The sequence below is a fragment of the Stenella coeruleoalba genome (assembly GCF_951394435.1).
Source record: "Stenella coeruleoalba genome assembly, chromosome: 10".
NCBI classification, from domain to species: Eukaryota; Metazoa; Chordata; class Mammalia; order Artiodactyla; family Delphinidae; genus Stenella; species Stenella coeruleoalba.
In genome coordinates, this window is record NC_137156.1 from 38,107,631 (window position 1) to 38,129,847 (window position 22,217).

The 22,217-nt window shown below is 53.8% G+C and overlaps 1 protein-coding gene across 2 annotated transcripts in view; it reads left to right on the forward strand.

Moving 5' to 3' along the window:
- The window catches only part of MDGA1 (MAM domain containing glycosylphosphatidylinositol anchor 1), a 55,087-nt gene extending 43,042 nt beyond the window's left edge, over positions 1–12,045 (forward strand). Inside the window, exons 10-17 of one of the 2 annotated variants that reach the window (XM_079934077.1) lie at positions 1,101–1,252; positions 2,089–2,266; positions 2,510–2,533; positions 3,526–3,678; positions 4,035–4,169; positions 8,806–8,936; positions 9,155–9,263; positions 9,984–12,045. In XM_079934077.1, the coding sequence (XP_079790203.1) occupies positions 1,101–1,252; positions 2,089–2,266; positions 2,510–2,533; positions 3,526–3,678; positions 4,035–4,169; positions 8,806–8,936; positions 9,155–9,263; positions 9,984–10,075 (974 nt within the window). In that variant the 3' untranslated portion in view covers positions 10,076–12,045. The remainder of the gene's footprint in view (positions 1–1,100; positions 1,253–2,088; positions 2,267–2,509; positions 2,534–3,525; positions 3,679–4,034; positions 4,170–8,805; positions 8,937–9,154; positions 9,264–9,983) is intronic. The other variant, XM_079934078.1, reaches the window with a different exon arrangement.
- Positions 12,046–22,217: the final 10,172 nt, after the last annotated feature.

Sequence of the window (22,217 nt, forward strand, 5' to 3'; positions counted from 1 at the left end):
ACGTCAGGTTTAGACCGACCCGCTCAAGGCCTGGGCACCGCCGCATCTCAGCCGTCACTTCTCAAGCCCCTCCTCCTTCGTCCTTGGCCCTAGAGGCTGCAGATAGGAAATCTCTTCCTGACTAAGGGCCCAATGTGAGGGGCCTGAGCTGTAGCTTAGAGGAGGGAAGAAGCGCCCAACAGCTTCTCTGGAACGTTGTGGGTGGCGCTGGGCCAGCCAGCACACATTTCCTGAGCTGTCACTCTAGAGGTTCAGGCCCCTCGGTGCCCAGAAATCCCTTTCAGCCCCATCTCTTCACGTCATTCAGGTGGGCATTTTGGGGCTGCAGATGGGCGTGGGTGAGTCAGAAAGGAGGGAAGGTCGTGGTGAGAGTGGAGGGGAAAGGCCGGACCCACTCCCTTCTCTTCCTCCCTTGGAGAGAGCCGGTACCCTGTCAGAAGCAGCACCCCAGAGGAGAGCCCCAGGTGTGCCTGTCCCCCATTTTACTGTGCCCCCGCTCTCCCAACAGCCTCTGACTGACTGGGTGCCCCTTAGCTCTTGTTTGGATCTTCTCACTCACAGTGGGGGGCTAGGGCCACAGGTCACTGGCCACCTACCCAGCCCCTCCCCACCCCACCCAGCCCTGCCAGCCAGAGGCCCCTGTGACATTTCCCACCTCCTTCCCCCTCCCCTGTTCTCCCACACTTTCCCTGTCTTCCCCACCTTTTGGCCGCTATCTCTCTTCCCTTCCTTCTACCTCAAAATCCATGACCCTTCTTGGTGTCTTCTATCCAATTCTCTTCCCCTGTGTTTTCTCTAATATCCCTTCTCTGTGTCTTAACCACATTATTCTTTTCCGTCCTTTCCTTGGCCTTTCCACTCCCTTCTCACCAACACCACCTCTTGGATTCCCAATCTCCCACCTCCCCGCCTACCCCTCGTTCTCCCCAATCTCCTCTTCTCCCACCATCTCCTCTCCTCACAATATTCCTTCTTTTTGCCTCCCCCGCCCCCCCGTACCACGCATCCTCTTCTGTCGCCCTCTCCCGCACCTCCTCTCTCTGTGTCTCCCCTCATCCCCCGCGCCTCACGGCCCCGTGCCCCCCTCCCGGCCCTCTCAGCCAAAGCCTACAGCCCGGAGTTTTACTTCGACACCCCCAACCCCACCCGCAGCCACAAGCTGTCCAAGAATTACTCCTACGTGCTGCAGTGGACCCAGAGGGAGCCTGACGCTGTCGACCCTTTGCTCAACTACAGACTCAGTGTCCGCCAGGTGGGCCAAGGGGGACAGGGGCTCAGGTGCAGGCTGGCCCTGGGAATACTCATCAAGCCAGGGGGAAGGGGTTGGAGACACATTGACCCTCTTAGAGATAACTCTTCAGAGCCAGGGAAAAAGTGTTCTGGACACAGGAGCTGGGACGCTCTAGGGACCTGTCCCCTTTGAACCCATGCTCTGGGCACAGCCCTGAGAATTAGGCAGGGGTCTGCTGGGTTCATGTGGGGGAAGGTGGGTAAAGCCAGTCCTGCTCACAAAACAGAGAATCTACTCTTATATCAGAAGCTTAAAGCATGAGCTTAAGTCTCATCTACAGGGTCTCTAGGACACAAGGCCAGAGCCACTATACGAGTCTCGAGTCCAGTCTAATTGCATGTGGTTCTGCCCAGACTAAGGGGTAGTTGGGTGGAGGGTAAGAGTGTGACTCTGAGGCAGACTGCCTAAGCTAGAATTCAGTTCTGTATTAACTTGGGCAAGCTACATCTGTTTGGTTTCAGTTTCTTCATCTGTAAAATGGGGGTAATTATACTATTCCAACTGATAGGATCATTATTTTGAGGATTAAGTGAGTTAATAATTGCAAAGCATGTAGAACAGTGCCTAGCACACATTAATTTTTCAATACGTGTTACTATCACTTATTATTAAGACAGCCCTGGGAGGTGGGCATGGAAGGGGTGATTGCTCTATCTTACAGATGAGGAAACTGAGGGCCTGGCTTCCTAGTCCTTTGCTCTTTCTGCCCCCCTGCACTGCCCCCGAAAGTCACACCAGGGCCTGGGCTGGTGTTAGGTGGAGGGTGTCGGGCATCTGGGAACTCCATGTATCTACAGTTGAATCAGCAAAACGCCATGGTGAAGGCCATCCCGGTGCGGCGTGTGGAGAAGGGGCAGCTGCTGGAGTACATCCTGACCGACCTTCGAGTGCCCCACAGCTACGAGGTCCGCCTCACGCCCTACACCACTTTCGGGGCTGGAGATACGGCCTCCCGCATCATCCACTACACAGAGCGTAGGTGGTGGTGGCTGTGGTGGTGGAATAGGTGGGCCCATCTCATGCCCAGGGGACCCCTCCATATTCCCCACATGGTTCCTGAGCTTGGGGTTCTCCAATGTGCAGTGTCCTATCCTGTCACTGCAGGCCAGGAGCCTCTGGCCCCCAGGCCTACTCTGGGGACCCTGTTCCTAAGCCCACGCACCCTCTGCACAGCCCCACACCTTGGTTCTGACTTGGTTTTCCTGCTTGCTTTCTCAGCCATCAACTCTCCCAATCTGTCAGGTGAGACACCCCTACCCGCTTCCCCTTCCCTTTAGGGACACAGAGGCTCCCCGGGTGGGAGGGACCCCAAGAGATAACCCAGAGAGAAAATAGTGTGGAGGCCAGAAGTTGGCAGAAAAAGCAGAAGGGAGCAAGGCTGGGCTTGGAGATATTTGCATCCAGGATTTATTCTGGGGCTTAAAGGCTTGAAGTGCGGGTGGAGTCAGGAGAACATCTCTCTAACTCAGGGCCTTTTGTCCTCACTTAGCACCATTCACTGTCCCGAAAAGAAAAATGGAAAGACCAGGCTAATCCACATTCTCTGTTCCCTGGGGCAGAGGTCCTTAGTCTGAGATCCATGGACCACCCCTACAAAGGATGAGAAGGGTCCATGAAACTGGACCCTGGAAGAGCATACAATTACTTCTTTATTTTCCCTAACTTCTAGAAATTTAACATCTTCAGTGATGAATGTAGGAATGTGGTATAATCACTACCTGTGACTCTGTCATCAGTGGAAATCCAATGTTTCCACATCACCTAAAAGTTTTTGCAGCCATCTCTAAATATCATTTCATTAGTATTTCAAACTACAGTAGTTAGACCTAACACTGGATCCTGTGATTTAATTAGATAATAGAGAAGCCCACTTACTATTACATCACAAATTTATTTTTTAAATATTTTGATAACTGTATTTCAATGTAATTGATTTCCTTTGTAACCCTGTGTTTTTCATTTTATGCACCTAAATAATTATTCTGAGATGAGATTCTTAACTTCACTAGACGCCAGAAGGGTTTGTGGCACAAAAAAGATGAAGAGGTCCTGTTCCGGGAATAGATCGGTCATGGGTTCCATTGCCTGGTTTCTGAAGCCCTGGGATCCTGGGCCCGCTGCTTGGATGCTTGGGAGCTGTCTCATGGGTGACCAGGAAGGCAAAGCTGGACCAGGGGACTTGAGGAGGCTGACTCTCTTTGTTTCATTCCCTCCCAACTCTGCCCTGAATACAGACAACACCTGCCACTTTGAGGATGAGAAGATCTGCGGCTACACCCAGGACCTGACAGACAACTTTGACTGGACCCGGCAGAATGCCCTCACCCAGAACCCCAAGCGCTCCCCCAACACTGGTCCCCCCACGGACATAAGTGGCACCCCTGAGGGTGAGGACATGGCCTGCTGCTAGGAATGGAGAACAGCTTCAGGGAGGGGTCTAGCCCTGGGGAGCCTGGTCTGAGAGGAGACACAGCCCCGGCCTCAGGGAGCTCCGGTCTGAGAGGAGAGAAAGCGCTCTGAGCTGCTAGAGGATTGGGAAGAAGAGAAACTGCAGCAGAGCTAAGCACTCACAATTGCTGGCCCAGACTCCTGTGTTGTGCCGTGAGGCAGGGAGGACTGGGTGGGGTGGGGTGAGGCACCTGGGATTCAGGCAGCTGATACTAAGGCCCAAAAGGAATCAGATGGAAAGAGGCCTGGGAGGGGTGAGGGGGAGGCTGTTGGCACATCTCCCCCTTCCCTGCAGGCTACTACATGTTCATTGAGACATCAAGGCCCCGGGAGTTGGGGGACCGTGCGAGGTTGGTGAGTCCCCTGTACAACGCCAGCGCCAAGTTCTACTGCGTCTCCTTCTTCTACCACATGTACGGGAAGCATATCGGTGAGTCGAGGGACCAGGTAAGCTGCACGAGTGTGTGCTGGGGCAGGGAGGGGTGTCCACAGGAAGCTGGGGACTGGCCCGGGTAAGGCCTGGGCATCCCAAGTTGGCTGAATCACAGATCCTTATAGGGAATATGAGCAGAATCTGGGCAAGGGGGAAGTCCAGAGCCAGCTTGTCTGAGGTTTTGAGATGATCAAGGCTTTCTGAGGGTGCAAAGAAAATGGATCCACCAGGATGAGTCTTGGAGGGGATGGAGAAATCAGCTAAAAGGTTGCATGTATCGAGTGCCTGCCAGGTGCCAGGTGACATCCTGGGTTAGGGATGCATCTGTGGTCTTATTAACCCTCACAACCACCACGTGTGGGGGGTGTTACCATATAGACCAGAGAGGTTAAGCATTTGCCCAAGATCACACAGCAACCCAAGTCTGTCTGACTCTCCCAAGCCCTAAACGCAGGGTTGGAAGGGAGCTGCTCTGTGAGCAGTGAGGGGAAGTACTACTTCGTAAGCATGACCATGAACCTAAGGAGTGCCCTTTGGGAAGAGATGGCGCTGGTAGGAGTGCCACATTAGTCAATGAACTCATCAGTTCAGCCATCATTTCCAGAGCTCCTGCTCTGTGCCAGGCATCTAGTGCTGCAGTGAACAGGATGGACAAATCCCTCATCCTCTTGGCACCTACAGTCAAGTGGGAGAGACAGACATTAAATAATTAATTGCACCAGATAGGATTTGGTGACCACTGTGATGTGTGTCTGCAGCAGAAGGACGGAGGCCAAGACAGCTGATAAAAGGAATAGCCGATTGACTCTGGGGGCTGGTTATGGAAGACTCTGCTGAGGAAATGACAATTTTAATTTTATTTATTTGTTTGTTTACGTATTTATGGGAAAGGTAATGTATTTTGCACAGGTCAGAAGGTACAAAAGGGTGCATAAGGAGAGTCCCTCTCCCATCCCAGTCCTCCTGCCACCTAGAGTCCCTTCCCGGAGGCAATCAATGTATTAGATTTTGGGGCAAACTTCCAGAAATGCTTTAAGCATGTAGAAGCCAGTACACATATATTCTGTTTCCCTCCATTCTACACACACTGTTCTGTGCCTTGCTTTTCCCTCTAAACTGTGCATCTTGGTGATCAGGCCTTAACAGACCCTAGAAAGCTTCATTGTTTTCCTCAGCTACATGGTAGAGGAAGTGACTTTAAGCAAGTGTGGACCTAAAGGCTCATTGTGAAGTGTCCACAGCTAGAGTGATGGGTCAGGCCGAACTGACGAACTGCAATGAGGTGGGATGGAACCTTCTGCATCCACTGGGGTCCCCCGGGCCATCCACACAATCCAATTCACCCGTGACCTGGGTCTGGACTTCGTGAGAAGCTTCCTGTGGGGTAGGTGGGGGTGAGGGTGACCAGGACCTCCCTGCCCAGCTAGAGTAACCACTTCAAACCAATCCTGGCTTGCCCCAGCCTTTCCCACTTTTAACACTAGAAGTCCCACATTCCAGGCAAACCAGGACAGTTGGTCATTTTATCCTCAGTTCAGGAGGGGCATGGGAGACCCAGCTGGCAAGAAGAGCATGTTGGACACAGTAGGGCCCTGGGAGATCAAGCCTTAAGAGCTGGGATGCCCAGGTGCTTGGGAGCAGAAAAAGCCCTGAGGGAGCTGTCTGTGCTCCAGAGCTTGCTTGGTGCCCCCAGCAGGTGGGACAAACACCAGTCACTGAGAGCTTCTGGGAGGCAAGTTTGAATTCCACCTGAGGCAGATCCTATAAGTAGCAGATCTTCCCAGCAAAGGAATGGGCTATCCTGTGCCTGGACAGGACTGTCCAGCAGGGGTGCTGTGGAGGTGACCCCTGTCCCAGGTCATGTTACTCCCCTGCTCGGCCCCCTTCCATCACCATCTTCTCTAGGCCTCCCGTACCGATCTGCCCCTGCCTGCTTCTCTGACCTCATTTTCTGCTGCTCTCCCCTGACTCTACTCAGTTCAAGCACGCCGGTCTCCTTGCTTTTCTTTAAGCACTTGAGGCCTTAGAAGCCTTTGCTTTTGATATTTCCCCCCGCCTAGAATGTTCTTCCCCTCCCCTCATTCAGGCTTCCTTGGAGAGGTCCCCGACAGCCCCATGTAAAACACCTCTGTATCCCTTTCCTGCATTATTTTCTTTATAGTGATTACTGCCAAAAGAGCATAAGCTTCAGGAAGCAGAGTTCTTTATCTTATTCATGGATGTGTCTCTGGTGTCTAGAATAGTGCCTGCTCAATTAGATGAATGAATGAATGATGGGGAGGTAGGGAGGGCTGGGCTTGATGAACCCTGAGATAACTTCTTACCCTGAGAAGCCTCTTTTCAGTCAGTCCTGATGACAGTGATGGCAAGTTCTTCACTGAGCATTCAAATATCGAGAACAGATAGGAATTTGATGGGGACTTTCCCTCAGGAGCCAAATAGGGAGAGAGGATGTGAATCCCAGTAACTACCACACTGTAGAGCAGGGAGTGGTCTGGGCATGGGGAACTGCAGTTTAAGGTCTCAGAGTTCACAGGAAGCACAGAGGGCTCCCAGCTCAAGCCTGGGAAAACTTCTTGGAGGAGGTGACATTTCAGACAGGGCTTGAAGCACAAAAAGGATTTGGTCAGGGGAACGTAGTAGGGGAGGGCATCTCAAGCAGTGGGAACAACCCAGGCAAAAGCCCAGAGTCTGGAAAGCTGGGCTGTGTCCAGGCTGCAGCATGTAGCTCGGTGTGGCTTTGGAGGTGCCAGGAAGATAGGGAAGAAGGTAGTGAGCAGGCACCCTTAAGGCCCTGGCTGACCCTGTGAAACGCTGGCAGGAAGAGGGGAGATCTTGGAGCTGGTGGATGATCAGGGAAGGGGGCAGAAATTCAATTTGGGTTTGAGTAGTGAAAAGGTGGGGTTCCCCCATTAGGGTCCTTGGGGCAGGGTGGTGGAGGAGGAAGAAATGGTTTGGAGATGGAGGTTGGACCCTGGAGGTTGGGGGATTGGAACCGGGGAAGATCTTCAGGAAGGGGAAGAGAGGGAGGTCCCTTTGGGGCTGGTGAGAAGCCCAAAAGTCTCTGGGGCTTGGGCCCTGCCTAAGCCAGTGTGGCATCTCCCGGCCCACTGGGTGCTGGCTTCAGCCCTCTCAGGGCCCCATCTGCTGGTGAGGGTTCTCCACATGCCTTGAACCTTTGTTTGCTCCTCCCCCAGGCCTGGGTCTGCTGCTGGGAAGGGGTGGGTGTTTCTTGCTGTCCTGGTCCTTCCTCTCCCCTCCCCTCCCACCCCACCTGGCAGCTCTGGGCACCAGCTGTCCCCAGTCCTTGTGCCTCACTGGCTCTCCTAGGTCCAAGCCAACTCCTTTAATCTCAGGCAGGTAACATTTGGTGGCCCTCCCCCACTGGGGGTCCATCTATCTGGTGTCACAGATGGTGTGGCTTTGTCTGGGGCAGTGCCATGGAAATGCCAGCTACCAGGTGCCATCTAAGATTGATTCCCCTTCTCTCTGAGCCAAGTCTTTATATCATAGGAGGCTTGAGATAGGCTAGAAGAGCCGGCAAGGGGGCATGACATTGCCTGGGTGCTCTTCATCGAGGCCTGATCCCTTCCTTCTCTTCCATTGCCCCTCAGCATCTCCACAATCCCAGGCCCCTGGGTCTGTGGGCGAAGGGGCTCAGCACCCCTAGGCTAATAACTCCAAATTTTCACATTTTACCACAGCTATGTAGCACATATACTAATATCTTTCTTTGAATCAACTCACTCCTTTTTTCTTAGCTTTGTCCTAAGCATCAATATTAGAGAAGTTGTGGGTTTGAAAGGCTAGCTTTATTCACCTCTTAAAACATATATATAAGTATGAAATTTTTCACTGAGGTATAATGGACATTATATTAGTTTCATATGTACAACATAATGAGTTGACATTTGTGCATATTGCAAAACAATCACCACAATAAGTCTAGTTAACAGCCAACCATCACCAGAATTTTTTTTTCTTATGATGAGAACTTTTAAGGTCTACTCTCTTAGCAACTTTCAAATATGCAATACAGTATTCTTAACTATAGTCACCATGCTGTACATTACATCCCCAGAACTTATTTATTTTATAACTTGAAGTTCGTACCTTTTTAGTCCCTTCACCCATTTCACCCACCTGCCACCCTCCAAGTGTTAAATTTTTAAAGTCCGTTCCTGTACCTCCAGAAATCATTGCATGTATCGTGTACCACCAAGCGTGTGCATTACGTGCTTCGGGAATCCTGCTCTGTGTTCAGATATGGGCCCCAGTGTCCTGGGACAACTCCCCTGTCTAGAGGGGGAAGGGTGCTGTGTGTGGGTGTGTTTGTGTGTGTGAGTGAGTGACTGTGGGGGGGGGAATTAGCTGATTAGGAAGGAAAGGAAGAAATGAAAGAGAATTTGCCAATCGTCCCGATAAGTGGAAGCCCTGCTGCCCTGCTGCTGTCCCCTCTCTTTCCCATGCTGAGGTCCCCTCTGGGATAACAGGACACCGAGCCAGTCTGCGATGGGGAGAATGTCCTGCCCAGCGGGGACTGTGCTGCGGGCAGTGGTAGGGAGTTGAGCCTGGTGAATGGGGAAAGGTGAGGGTGCCCCCTCACTGCCCCCTCTCCTCACACCCACCACAGGCTCCCTCAACCTCCTGGTGCGGTCCCGGAACAAAGGGGCACTGGACACGCACGCCTGGTCCCTCAGTGGCAATAAGGGCAACGTGTGGCAGCAGGCGCATGTGCCCATCAACCCCAGTGGGCCCTTCCAGGTGAGTCTGCTGGGCCCAGGGCTCCTCACAGCTCTCCAGGCCCTGGGCCATCGCTCCAGCCGGGGAGCCCTCAGGAGGGCCCAGGGCTTGCTCCTGGGAGCTGAGGAGAAAAGCTTGCAGGGATGGGGGGCCTTCCAGGGAGACGGAGGCTAAGGGCTGGGAGTCTGTGGTGCAGAACCTCCCTCATCCCTGCTCCCTGCTCTCTGACCCCACCCCAGATTATTTTTGAGGGGGTTCGAGGCTCGGGCTACCTGGGGGATATCGCCATAGATGACGTCACACTGAAGAAGGGAGAGTGTCCCAGGAAGCAGATGGATCCCAATAAAGGTGCAGGATGGAAAGAGGGCGGGGGTGCTGAATCTCTGGGGGACTGTGTGGGTGGGTGCCTGTGTCAGGGGAGGCGTTGCTGTCTGAATTGGGGTTCAGAGTGGCTGGGTGATGGGATGCATGTGCTGGTGACTGTGGGAACAGCTGCTGATGTGTTTGGTACCCACCTTGGGCCCCACCCTGGCTCAGGCTGTGGGCCGTATGGAGGACAATGAGACCACCAGACCCTCCTGTGAGCTTACTAAGTTTACAGTAGCAGCGTCTGTGTCTAGGTACATCCGTGTGTGTGTGTGTGTGTGTGTGTGTGTGTGTGTGTGTGTGTGTCCAGGTGTGAATGTGTACCCCTCCCCCTCCGCCACTGAGGGCCAGATGTTTGCAATAATAACAGCTGGAGTTTACCAAGTGATTACGATGTACCAGGCAAGGTACCAACACCTGTATATGCGTGATCTCATTTATTTCTCACAGTCCTCTGGGTGGCTCTTCCTATTAGACTCATTTTACAAACGAGGAAACTGAGGCCACTGAGGTTGAGTGAATTGCTCTGTGTCTTATTTAGTGAGCCACAGAGCCAGGATTTGGACCCAGCAGGCAGAGCACACCACCTCATGTCTTACGAGTGTGTCTGTGAGCACAGAGAGGGGGCAGAGGAACAGCCCTCCCTGGCCCTGCTGAGCTGACCGGAGCCCTGGCCTGTCTCCCTTCTCTTTCCCGTCACAGTGGTGGTGATGCCGGGCAGTGGAGCCCCCTGGCAGTCCCGCCCACAGCTCTGGGGGCCCATGGCCATCTTCCTCTTGGCGTTGCAGAGATGATGAGCGCTTCGTGGCCCCCCCACCCCGCCCCCGGCACACCAAAGTGTCCGCATCGTACCAAAGACTGACCCCATGCCAGCCGGGGTGTCCAGGGGCAGAGCCGCCCGCCAGTGAGGGGGCCTGCATTGGCTGTGAGGATGAGCAGAGAACAAGGACAGCGGCCCAGCACTGAGGCCCCGGAGACGTTTGTTCGACACACGCACACACACACCCACGCTCACACACACAGAGATATATTAAAGCACAAGTTTCTATCTGACCTGCCAGCATCTTCTTTGCTGCAGAGACGGGACTCGCCTGAATGGCATCCACCACTCCAGGGACCTCGGCGCCACACAGGCCTTGTCCTGGCTGCACCTGCGGTGTGTTTCTGACCTTCCCCTGTCCCTGACTCAAGGCTGAGCTCAGCCCCGTGGCTTTACCAGAAGGAGCCAGAAGGGGAGCAGACACAGGAGCCCTGCCCTTGGCTGGACTCTGGGGCCCCCTGGAATGGAGGAGGCCGGGGTCATAGAGGGCCAAGCGGGACTGACTCTGCGAACGACAAAGGACATGAGGCACCAGCTGCACACAACTCTGTTCCCAGAGCGAAGGCCAGAAGCCGGAGAGCCCAGGCCACCCATATCCCCTGACCCATTCATTCCTGGGATGTCATATCCCGCCCCTCACTGTGCCCCCTTCGAAGGGACCTAGCGCAGGGTCTTGGGCCCGGACAGTCTGGAGACTGACCCCTTCCCCACCGTCCCCATCCCACTGCACCCCGCCCCACAAGCAGCTGTATTCCTGAGAACACAGTCCCTGCCCTGCTCGGCTGGCCTAACCTCAGCCCCCAGCTGAGCCAGGGGGGAGGGGTGGTGGCCAAGCCATTTTCTGGGGTGAGGCTTGGCTCCGAGAGGGGCAGAGGAGAAGTCCTGCTTTTATGATTTCATGCCCCCATATTGGACATTGATCTTAGGAGTAGAGTGGAACCTCCATTTCTTATATACTTGCCATGAAGGGGTGCTCTGGACGGGGTGTGTGTAGGGGGCTGCCCTGTCCTCCTCCACCGCAAAGCACTGTCTAATAGGCTGTTCCCTTCCCCGCCCAGGGTCAGTGAAGGAGGAGGGGTTTGTAGGGCTGGGGGTGGTGTGTGGGGCAGTTGCTGGTCACCATGTTCCCTGGGAGCTGAGCCTTGTGCCCCAAAACTGGGAAAGGGCTCCGTGTCCTTGGTCCTGGGTTGGGAGACTGAGACGAACATGATGGGACCTAGACCTCCTCCTCACCATCATCCCTGAGCCCCCCTCCTAGCGGTCCATGGGAGAGAGGAGGCCCAACCCCTTCCAGGGTGAGTCATCACGTGTGTGTGCATGTGGCTGTGTGGGTGTGCACGTGTGAGCATGTGTGGGCCCATCTGTTGTCTGTGTACCACTGTGGGTATATCTCTAGCAGGAGTGTGTGCAAATATGTATCTGCGTGTGCAGTTATCCATATGTGAGGCTGGGTCTAACCCCCGTCTCTTGTGAGTGCCTGCGTAGGTCAGTATGTCCATCTTCATTTGTGACATGAATGTTTGTGGAGTGCTGGCCATATATGCCACTTCAGCCCTATTCTGTAGTCTCAAGCTGCCTGCTACCACCCGAATTTCTACCTTTTATCCCCTATGGGTGACAAAGAGCTTACAGATGACCCTATGGAAATGAAGGCATCTTTGGTGGAGGTGTCACAGGGCTCCTCCTGGAGCATTTGGTGGGGACAGCTGCAGAGAAGAGGCAGCACTGCAATGCCAGGAGGCAGGCAGGAAACCAAAGTAAGCGCTGCCCATCTCAGCTCTGCCAGGCTGGTGTTATCATCATCACCAACAGCTGGTGGGTGGCCAGGCCAGGGCTGGAGTGGGGGCTCCTGATACCCGACCAGCGTGGCTGCCTTCCCGGCCCAGCCAAGGCCTCTGTCCGAAGTGAGTGGCTCCAGGTTCCCAGAACGTGCTGCCATTTTTCTGCAGGTATTGCTTCTTAACTGTCCCATCTGTGCAGGGTCTGTTGTCCCAACTAGACTGTGAGCTCCTCCTCTGAGCCTTCCAACCCTCCCCTGACCCCATCCCACCCGCATGCCCATCACAAGTGGGTCTGTTATGGAAATCTCTCAACGGGCTTTGCCTAGCGGAATGGATTATAGAAATCAGTGGTTCCCAGCAGAATAGAACCACCAGAGATTCTTTTAGAAAGCACCGATGGTTGGGGCCCTCTCCAGAGATTCCAGTTTAATTGGACTGGAGTGCAACCTGGCATCAGAAATGTTTGAAAGCTCCTCAGGAGAACCCTAGAGTAGGAACCACTGGCCTGTCACCTGCCAGGTGCTTCCCCCGGGCCCCGGCTGACGTGGGTGCTGGAGATCAGAGCGCTTCCTCCTTGGGGCTCCATGCTGCCCCATGCCTACTGCCCTCAGATGACCTTTGAATACATCTGTCCCCTGCTCTGGCTGCTCCATAATGGAGACCCTCTCTCCCTTGTTCACCTCCACATCTGTAGAGCTGGATACAGAAAAGGGAGTCAGCATATGTCAGCTGAGCTGAAGCACATACACATGGCCTCTGAGTTCTGGTCTGTTTGGAGAGAGGGGACATGGTCATGTGGACAGAGAGTGCAGAGTGGGGGAGCACCAGGGAGCACTTCCAGAGGGAGGTTGGGGTGGGACCGGGGCAGCCCTGACTCCAGGGTGGCTTGACCTGGGCTAACAAAGTGCCCGAGGGAGCCGCTGAGATCCTTGGACCTTGCGTGTGTCTGCATGTGCCAGCAGGTCTGCAGCGGATGTGGGTGTCAGTGTGTGCTGACATTAACAGTGTGTGATGCGAGCACCTAGGGGGGTGCTAGCCTGTGTGTGTGTGTGGTGGGGGGTCCTGCAAGGAATGAGTGTCCTTGTGTGTCCCTGGGTGACTTGTGAGTCAGTGTTTGTGTGCCTATGAGTCAGCACCTCTGTGTCAGCATCACCTGTGCCATGCGTGTCTGTGTGCCAGTGGGTATCAGTGTCCATGTGTTGGTTGGTGGCCCATGAGGACCCCCAGCCCGGGGGAGACCAGCCTGGCTGGATCCAGTGCATCTCCCCAGTGGCAGTCTCACCCTCTGGGTCAGGGTGGCTGAGGCATTTTGTGGCCTTAAAACAGGGAGTCCAGGGTCAGCCCTCAGGGTGTTAGGGTCCTCTACCCCTGTCCCCTCCAGCTTGGTGTCTGGGGGACAAAGGGACTCCTGGGGCCAGGTGCTGTACAGGTAAGAGACAGGGAGCCTCAGCTTGGCTGTCCTGCCCCTGGAACCATAGACGGCCACCCGGGGTGCCGAGCTAAGCCTGCAGACTAAGCCCCCTGCTCCTGGGACGCTCCTTCCGCCTCTGCCCTCTCTGGGATAGCTCTGACTCTTCTTTCTCATTCACTTTGCCCTCTCCCTATGCTCAGTGAAAGCCCCTGGCTCAGGCTGTCGGTGCTGGGATGGGGCATAGAGATCCTAACTTCTCATGGTAAGAATGAGAGTTAAGCCCAGAGAGGGGGAGGGACTTGCCCCAGGTCACACAGACAGTTAAGGTGGAGCCAGCCTTGGAAGCCAGGTACTACAGTCCTGGGGTTGTCACACCTCTGGCCACTGCTCATGCCAGGCAGCAAGGAGGAGCTTGGTCAAACATCCCTCTCTCTGGGTGCCGGTACAGATGTTACAGATGTTACTGGGCCCTGCACTGGGAGAGGTACTGTCTCCCTGCCCCCAATTCTGGCCCCGCATCCCAGGCCACGGCCCCTCCTGCCCCAGGTCAAGCCTGGGTGCCACACGGAGGCTGACGCCCTTTGCCCACACTGGCTGTGGCTGCTGCCCTCCCCCAGGCTCCCAGATGAAAGGGACTCTCTTTCCCCTCCCCTCTGTCTTCACATGAGCCTGGGCTGGGAATGAAGGTCAATGTGTCCTGGTGTCCTTATCCTGTTGACTTCCCCCTAAGGACCAGAGGAACCTGGGGGAGCAGGGCAAATCCTTGTGTTTTCCTCTCTCTGGACAGCTCAAGGGGGACGGGGGTATTTTCAGGGTCCTCAGGAATGGGGTGGGTGAACCTGCATTGGAGGGTCCCTGTAGGGCCACTGGTTGAGTTTCTGGGTTCAGGGGAGCCCTCCTCAATTCCAAAGGCAGGATAGCACCCCCTCTCTGTTGAGTCAGTGCTGCTGTGTGTGTGCGTGGATGAGAGGGGGTGTGTGTGTGTGTGTGAGAGAGAGAGGGTGTATGCCTGAGTAAGAGTGTGTGTGTGTGTGTGAGGGTGTGTGTTAGGGCAGAAGGACCACTCTTTCCTGGGGATCCCTTGACCCTTAGAGCTGGAAGGGACCTTAGAGACCATTTAATCCAGTGTCCCCACTGTACAGGTGAGAAAGCTGAGGTCCAGAGAGATGGCCCTTGCCCACCACCAGCCCCTCCCCTCATGTCACCTGCATTCATTTCCCAGGGGCACCCCTAGGAATGCCCTCGCTCCTGGCATCCCCCCACAGATGCTCACATCATCACCATCTCAGCACAACTCTGCTGGCCCCTCTGCACCCATGGCCTCCAAGCATCCTTCCTGCCCCAGGGTAGCCAGCTCACCAAGGCCTTTACCTCCAACCCAGGAGAAAGGGCAGGGGAGGGAGGGGACTGCTCCAGCCCTGCGGCCTCCAGACTTGGGAGAAAGCCAACCCCTCCGTGCCCAGGCCCACCCTACCACCAAGGTAAAAAGCACAACCGGAGACCCTCATTAACGGGTGAAAGGGACTGGGGTTGTTTTAGTCACATGACCCCATCCTCACCCCTTTGCCTTGCTCTCTGTCTCCGCCCCAGCCTCTGCCCCCTCTTTGTTCCCCTTTCCCCCCCACACCCCCCAGATGTAACCTCTAGTTGCGGACGCGGTTGTTTCAATCAATAAAGCTGCGGTGTTCTAGTGCTCCGGGTCAGGCGGTGTGTGTTGGCGGCAGGTGGGCTGGGCCTGGAGGGGGTATGGGTGAGAGCCTGGGGTTTCCCCTCAGGCCCCTGGAGGGAGCCCTTCTTCCCTTCGGCCCCAACATCATGGCTCCTGCTCTGTGGCGTGGACAGTGGGGACCTGCAGCCTGGTGCCCAACCCAACTAACTCCTAAATGCTGCCTTCGTGGAAGCTCCTGTTTAGTGGACACTAAGCTCATAATTGCACTGGGAAATGTATCCTTATGAGCACAATTAATGCTGTGAGGGAAATTGGTGCTCTGGAAAAAGGTAAGAGGAGGGTCTTATCTGGGTTGGGGCTCCAGGGAAGTCTTCTCTGAAGAAGAGACATTTAGAAGATACCTAAACAATGATTGGAGTTAGCCTTTGGGGGGCAGAGGGAATCTTCCAAGCAGAGGAAACAGAGTACGCACAGGCCACGAGGGGTGAAAAAAACTTAGAAGGCTCAAGGAAGAGGAAGGAAGACAAAGAAGGAGGAATAAAATTGATCCACTACCTGTAAGAACTCTGCCCTTTCCCTTCTCAACACCCAGCCCCACCATCCCTCCTATACCCTTGTACTGCCCACCCCCAACCCCCAATCTCTGTTTCTGTCCTGGCCCTGTGAGCCCCACTCTGCACTCTACTTGGCCTCCCTTATTCACCACCAGTTAGCTGCCCACTTGCCCCCAAATCATTTTGTGCCAACCTTTCCCTTTTCCCAGACCTCTCAGAATGCTAAAATTTCACAGCTGGGATGTCCTTAAAGTCACTTATTTCAATCATCTACTCCTATGCTTTCCTTGGGAGAAACAGGCTTGCCAAGGTCATGGGGACAGGCAGTGATGGGGAACGTTCACTTCCCTGTGAAGGTTTGTGACATGATCCCAAATCAAGGGCAGATGTGTCATGATATGAACTACCGGGAGATCAGGCAAAGAACAGGAAGAGACTTTATCGTGTTACTCGGTAGGAACAGGTAGGTAGAGCAGAGAGTTTCATTTCCTTGTTTCAGATGGGCAAACAGGGTCAGAAAGGTGACAAGACTGCAGGCTCCATGCCCACCTTTGTCAGCTCACACCTTGGGTAACTTGTTGCTGCCACACCTGGGATTTCTCTTCTGGAGCTTGGAGCCCACCACTGCTTCGGGTTGGCTCATTGGGTACCAGGAAGAGAGACTCACTCGACCTCACTCAAGTACAGGAGCACTACTGTGAGGCTCTGTGTAGTGAGGGGGACAGACTTTCTCAGAAAGCCAAACACAAGAGCCATAACAGGGATGAATTTCTTAAACCAGATGGGTATTCTGCATTCAAGGTAGTTTTAGGAGTTTATGGCTCCTCACCTGGCAGAGTAAAGATGGCCACAAATCTTTTGTTATCCTACCTATAGGGAACAGGACTCTAATTCCCTTCCCCTTGAATCTGTACTGGTCTTGGTGACTTGTTTGGCCCATAGAATGTGACATTCTGAGTTGAAGATGCCTTGCAGCTTCAGCTCAGGCCTCTTGGAATGTTCTTTCTGGGAGCCCTGAACCAGCATGTAGGGCATCCAACTCCCCCAAGACCGACATGCTGGAGAGGCTGCGTGAAGGGCTCTAGTAGACCATCCCAGCTCAGTCCAGACCTCCAGCCGTCTCCTGCAAAGCACCGGACATGGGCATGAAGTTGCCTTGCACCCTCCAGACCAGCCCATCCACAAGCTGAACACCTCTGTTGATGCCACAGGGAACAGAAGTATTGCCCAGCCCAGCTTGCCCAAATTCCTGACCCATGAAGTCATGGGGTAAAATAAAATAAGTGTTGTTTTAAGTCCCTGAGGTTAGCGATGGTTTGTTACAACAGCAGTCGCTAACCACCCTGGCGTGACTCAGCCACTTTCCAGCATCTGCTTCTTTTTACCCATGCAGTTCTCTCCTGACTCATAGTGTCTGCGCTTTCATGACTTCTGCTTTCCAGACATCTCCAGCTCTAAGTCTCCCTCACAACCTTCCAGTGACAGCTCCCAGCATTCACAGACTCAAGTTCTCGAGAGAAAGAGCCCACTCGACTGGCCCACCATTTTGTGCCCGGTCATACGTACATCCCTGGGAAACCTGTTGATAACTTGCCCTTGGGTTAAGTGCCACCCCTGATCCAATCCACTGGGTTGGAGGAGGGGGTCATGAATATAAAACATGGCTGCCTGTGGGCCACTGCTTCAGAGAGACTGTGCGTGGACCCACTTCAGAAGGGCAAGGGGCTGGCAGGCACCATAAACGTACTTCCTTGGTTCTTCCCTCTCTTTCCTCCTCTAATGATGATCTATTCCCAGGGGTACAGTTATGCAGGGTGTGCACCATGAAGTTGATCCCATCCAAGGGCGGGTCTCAATGCAAATTGTACAGGTGGGTCAGGTAATTTCCAGGAACGGAGTCTTGTGTTATGCACTTGTGGTGACTCAGATATTTTTACTTTCGTGTCTACAGATGAGGAAACTGAGGCTCAGAAAGATGCTGTGGTTACCCAAGCTCATACAATTAGGAAGGGGAAGAACCTGGAGACGAATCTAGATTTTTGACTTTTTTTTTTTTTTTTTTTTTTTTTTTTGCGGTACGCGGGCCTCTCACTGTTGTGGCCTCTCCCGTTGCGGAGCACAGGCTCCGGACGCGCAGGCTCAGCGGCCATGGCTCACGGGCCCAGCCACTCAGCAGCATGTGGGATCTTCCCGGACCGGGGCACGAACCTGTGTTCCCTGCATCGGCAGGCGGACTCCCAACCACTGCGCCACCAGGGAAGCCCAAGATTTCTGACTTTTGGTGCAGTGTTTGTTTATGTCAGCCAGATCCTCTCCTCTTCCTCCCCTTTGGGATCATTCTGCTTTTCTCACCGGTTCATCCCCAGGAGCTGGGAAAAGCAGGGCCCTTTCCTGTGTGGCCCTTCACTTCAGATGGAAATTGTTCCCGGGCCTGATTTTCTATTTCTAGCTGCCTGACCTTTTTGCATATGTCCTTTGTGGAAAGCTACTATAATACCTTTTTAGAAAGAGGTTGGGTATAAATAAATCCAAGAAAAAAGCCGAAACTCTTCTTGAACTCACCCCAACCCCGCATGGAGGTATCCCTCCACACTGCTTCTTGAACTGCCTGCTCCCAAATTCACCTTTCCTGGGCATGGAGCCCTGTCAGCACCCAGCAGGTCTCTGTGCTCTGAGGTCAACTTGGCAGGCCCCCCCCCCCCCCGCAAATGCAAATCCTACCACTCCATCCATCACCCTGTCTCTCTAGTAGTTCTGGTCTTTAAAAATATTTTGAGTTTCCCATTTCTCTGAGGCCTCCTGAGGCCAGCCAAATCTCGGCCGAATGGACTCAGCACTCTGCAAGGCCCCATTCCACCTACACATGCTGTGCTAAGTAGAGCCCCACTCTCAGTGTCCCCACCTCCCAGGACATCCACCAATTCACTCTCGACTGTGAGGTGGTGAGAAGTAGAGTAGAGCGTGAGTCAGAGAGGCTGCGAGTGCCAACTGTCCACGCAGTGAACGTCGCTGCTGCCATTTAGAGATGTCTATAATGTATTGTTGAGAGAGAAAGGCAGACTAGAAAAGAGCATGCTTATTACTCTGGCATTTTTTAATATAAAAATATCTGTGTGTACTTGTGTGTGTGTGTGCATTTTTTTTTTAAGTCCAGAAGAATATTCACCAGGTTATCTGTCGTTCTCTCAGTGGTGAAATTTCAGATGCTTCTGACTCATATCTTTAGACTTTTCTGTATTGTCTGAATACTTTTACAAGCACATGTATTATTTTTAATAACCAGGAAAAAATCTATTTTCTCGAGAAAAGAAAAGCCAGAAGTCATCAAGGACTATAGATTATACATAAAGGTCACTTTCTGTTCTTAGCATTATTTTTATAACTACACATCACAGAGATTGGGAAAGGGCTTTGAACTTAGGCCTCGAAATCTTTTTCCTGCTGATGTATTCAAATAAAAACAGATAGTTGGAAAGAAAGGGAGAAGAATTGGCCTGCATTGATCGGGAGTGAGGAGGTGGGTTGTTAAGCCAGGTTTTGACTAAGAGAAATCCCAAGGAGAAAGAATAACACTACTCGCAGCAACAAACACTAACATTTGAGGTATGCCCAAGCCCTGTGCATGTGTGAGTGTGTGAACGCGTGCATGGGTGTTGGCACGTGGGTGAGTGCGTGTGCATGCCCTCTTTTGGGCGCCGTGGTGTTGGCAGCCCCCGTGCAGTGCTGGCATCTCCCTCCCTCTCATGAATGCAGGGCCATTTAATGAGGCTTCACTCCGGCCAAGGTGAGTGTGTGGACAAACACACCCACTGGGCGGGGCGAGTGGGAGGGCTGGCCTGTGTGGCCTGGACAGGGCCTGGAGGGGATGGGCAAGAACTGCCTCTGGGCCCTTCCCAGACTCCTTCCCGACTCAGGTGGCAGAAAGACCCTTGGAAACTCTCAGACCCTTGACTAGAAGCATCCAGGCCTGTGCTGATCTCTGCCTCAAGACTGGGGTCAGAGAAGGTGTCCTGCTTCCACGGGAGAGAGGGAGAGAGAGGGGTTGAGGAGAGGTGGAGAGAGACAGAGACCGAGCCCAGGAAGTAGAAAGAGCGCTGAGAGGAGGGACAGGGATGCCTGGACCCAAATTCTGGCTTGTGACCTCCAGTAAGCCAGCCCCATCTGGGCCTCCGTTTCCCTGTAAACTGGGGGACAGGATGGGGAACTTTAAACTTAAAGGGTCTTCCAGCTCTGGGATTGAATGAAGTGAGGGGGTGGGGTGTTCCTGAGAAAGGGGGCTCCCCCAAAGGGGTCAATGGGAACCCCAACGACATAGCCCTGTTTCTGTTTGTGGGACTGAGCACCTTTCTGTCTATGTCCCCCTTCCCAGCACTGGGGACCCCTGTTACCCAGGCGCACCCCCAATCCCTGAACTGGGGCCCACCCCTGCCAAGGGGCAGGCCAGGGTCCTTGTGGGGCGCTGGCGGGCAGATGCCAGCTGTGCCAGTGGTGTGGTGGGAGATGAGTGGGACCCACTGGGGTCTGGCTGAGACCTAAAGCAGGGGGTCTTAGCAGGGTGGGGTGACATCAGTGTTGAGCCAAAGACAGAGGAGGAAAGAGGGACAGTCCTCAGGGAGGATGGCTTCCGAGTGGGAGGTGGCTACATGTGGACTTGGGGGTTTGGGGGATGGCAGCTACAAGGATGCGGGGAGGAGCTCCTCCCCTCCATGGCTCCCCAGAGGCATCAGAAAAGCCCTCTTCAGCCTGGCCTTTCTACCCTGGTGGTGGGGACAGCATAGTAAACCCAGAAGTCTTCCAGGAGGTCACTGGCCAACCCTGGACATCCTCTCCTGGAGTGAGGGTGGAAGTGGGTGGGAGGCAGGACCTAACTGGGTCTCAGAGACGTCCCTTCACCTCTTCACCCTAGGTCCAGAGATGGGGACAAGATGGGGGAGGAGGGTGGTGAAAATTTCCCATTTCCCCTCCTGCTGAAATGGGAATCTGAGGCCCTTTTCCTTTGTCTAAAACTTGAGAAGCAGAGCAGGTCAATCTCCCCCCCACACAGGCTGCTACCGCGGTGGGGACTCTGGCAGGAGGCAAGTGCAGCGTCTGGTGCCTCCTGGCCTGTGGAGAAGTGATGGTGGGGTGGTGAGGTGGGAGTCCTTGTCTCCGACACTCTGTCCAGACCCCCAGTCTCTGAGGGAAGTGAGCAGCCTGCCTCTGTGGGAGCCCCCTCCGCTGTGGCCTTAACCACACCCCTGCTGGCACAGAGTCACCCCTTTAGAAGCCTCCAGACATCTCTCCTCTTGCCTCTCTCTCACCTACCTGTCACCATGGGGACAGCTTCCAGGGCTGGCAGAGGTGTCTGCTGCCACCAGACCTGAGCAGGGCCCGGCCCCTCTTGGCTGGTGAGAACTGACTCAGTCTGGAGATTCAGCGCTGAAGAGAACCTCTGGTCACCCCCTCCACGGCTGGCCAGAGTCTTCCCTACAATACCCCTCCAGCCCTGCCCAAACTGTGCCAGTGGCCAGGAGCTCAGTACTTTGCAGGCAGGTCACCCCCTCTTGGCCAGCCATTGTCCCCTACCAACCCTCTGCATCTTGTGTGATGGTGGGGGGAAGGCTGTGGCAGAATGGGGGTGAGGGCTCTGTTCCCCACTCCAACATTTCAGAATGGGCTGGGGAACCCCAGGCTGTCTCCCTTGAGTCACTCCATTGAGGCCGTGGCTCTGCCTTGAGAAGCGATGTAATGCCCAATGGGAGGGGCAGACACTGGGGTCCTGGCACCTGGGTTCTGGCCCAGGCTTTGCCATGGACTTTCTTTAGTTCCTGTCTCTGAGCCTCAATCTTCCCACCTGTAAAATGGAAGGAGTTTGGATTGATTGATTTTCTTAGGGTCCTAAAGCTCTGACTTCCAGTGTTATTTGCTATTAGGGTAAAGATTTGGGCATGAAGGACCATCACTCATAGCCAGAATCATTGTTTGTTTGTCTCTCTGGGTTAGCAGAGGATAGATTCCTGCAACACACATTTAATCTGAGGGCCACTGACCACATCTGGGACGCAGCACCCTTGTCTGTCCCCCAGGCTCTGTCCAGGTTCTTAGGTTTGACTGAGCCCTGTTCCCTTTTCCAGGAATTACATCATCTTCAGGCCAGGGTGGATTTCTCTCTCTCCCCTGTTGTCATGTGGGTCACCCCGCCCAGCTTCCAGGTTCCCTGTCCACTCTGGATCCATCTAGTCATTTCTGAGCCTACCATCCTCTCCACCCACTCTGACTGCAGAAACTCTGACCTCCTTCTTTCCTCTAAACCCAAGGAGAAAAAGAGTGGATATATGTATTTGTATGGAAAATTCACTTTGCTATACACCTGAAACTGGCACAACATTGTAAATTGGTTATACCTCAATTAAAAAAAAACAAAACAGGAGCATCTCTATCCCTTTCCCTCCATTGTCTGCTTCTCCCTTCTTGGATTCTGACCCTGAGAGGACATAGTAGCATTTATTTTTACTATGTAGTATTTGTTCATTTATTCACTCATTCATCCACTTAGTCACTGTTGCAGACATTGCTGGTTACTGATGTCACAGTAACTCCCTTCTTTTTTGCCCACCTCCCACCATAGAGCTTGAAAAACTGAGGTACTCATTTCTCAGCCTCCCTTGCAGCTAGAGCTGGCTTATGTGACCCAGTTATGACCAACAGATACAAGAGGAAGT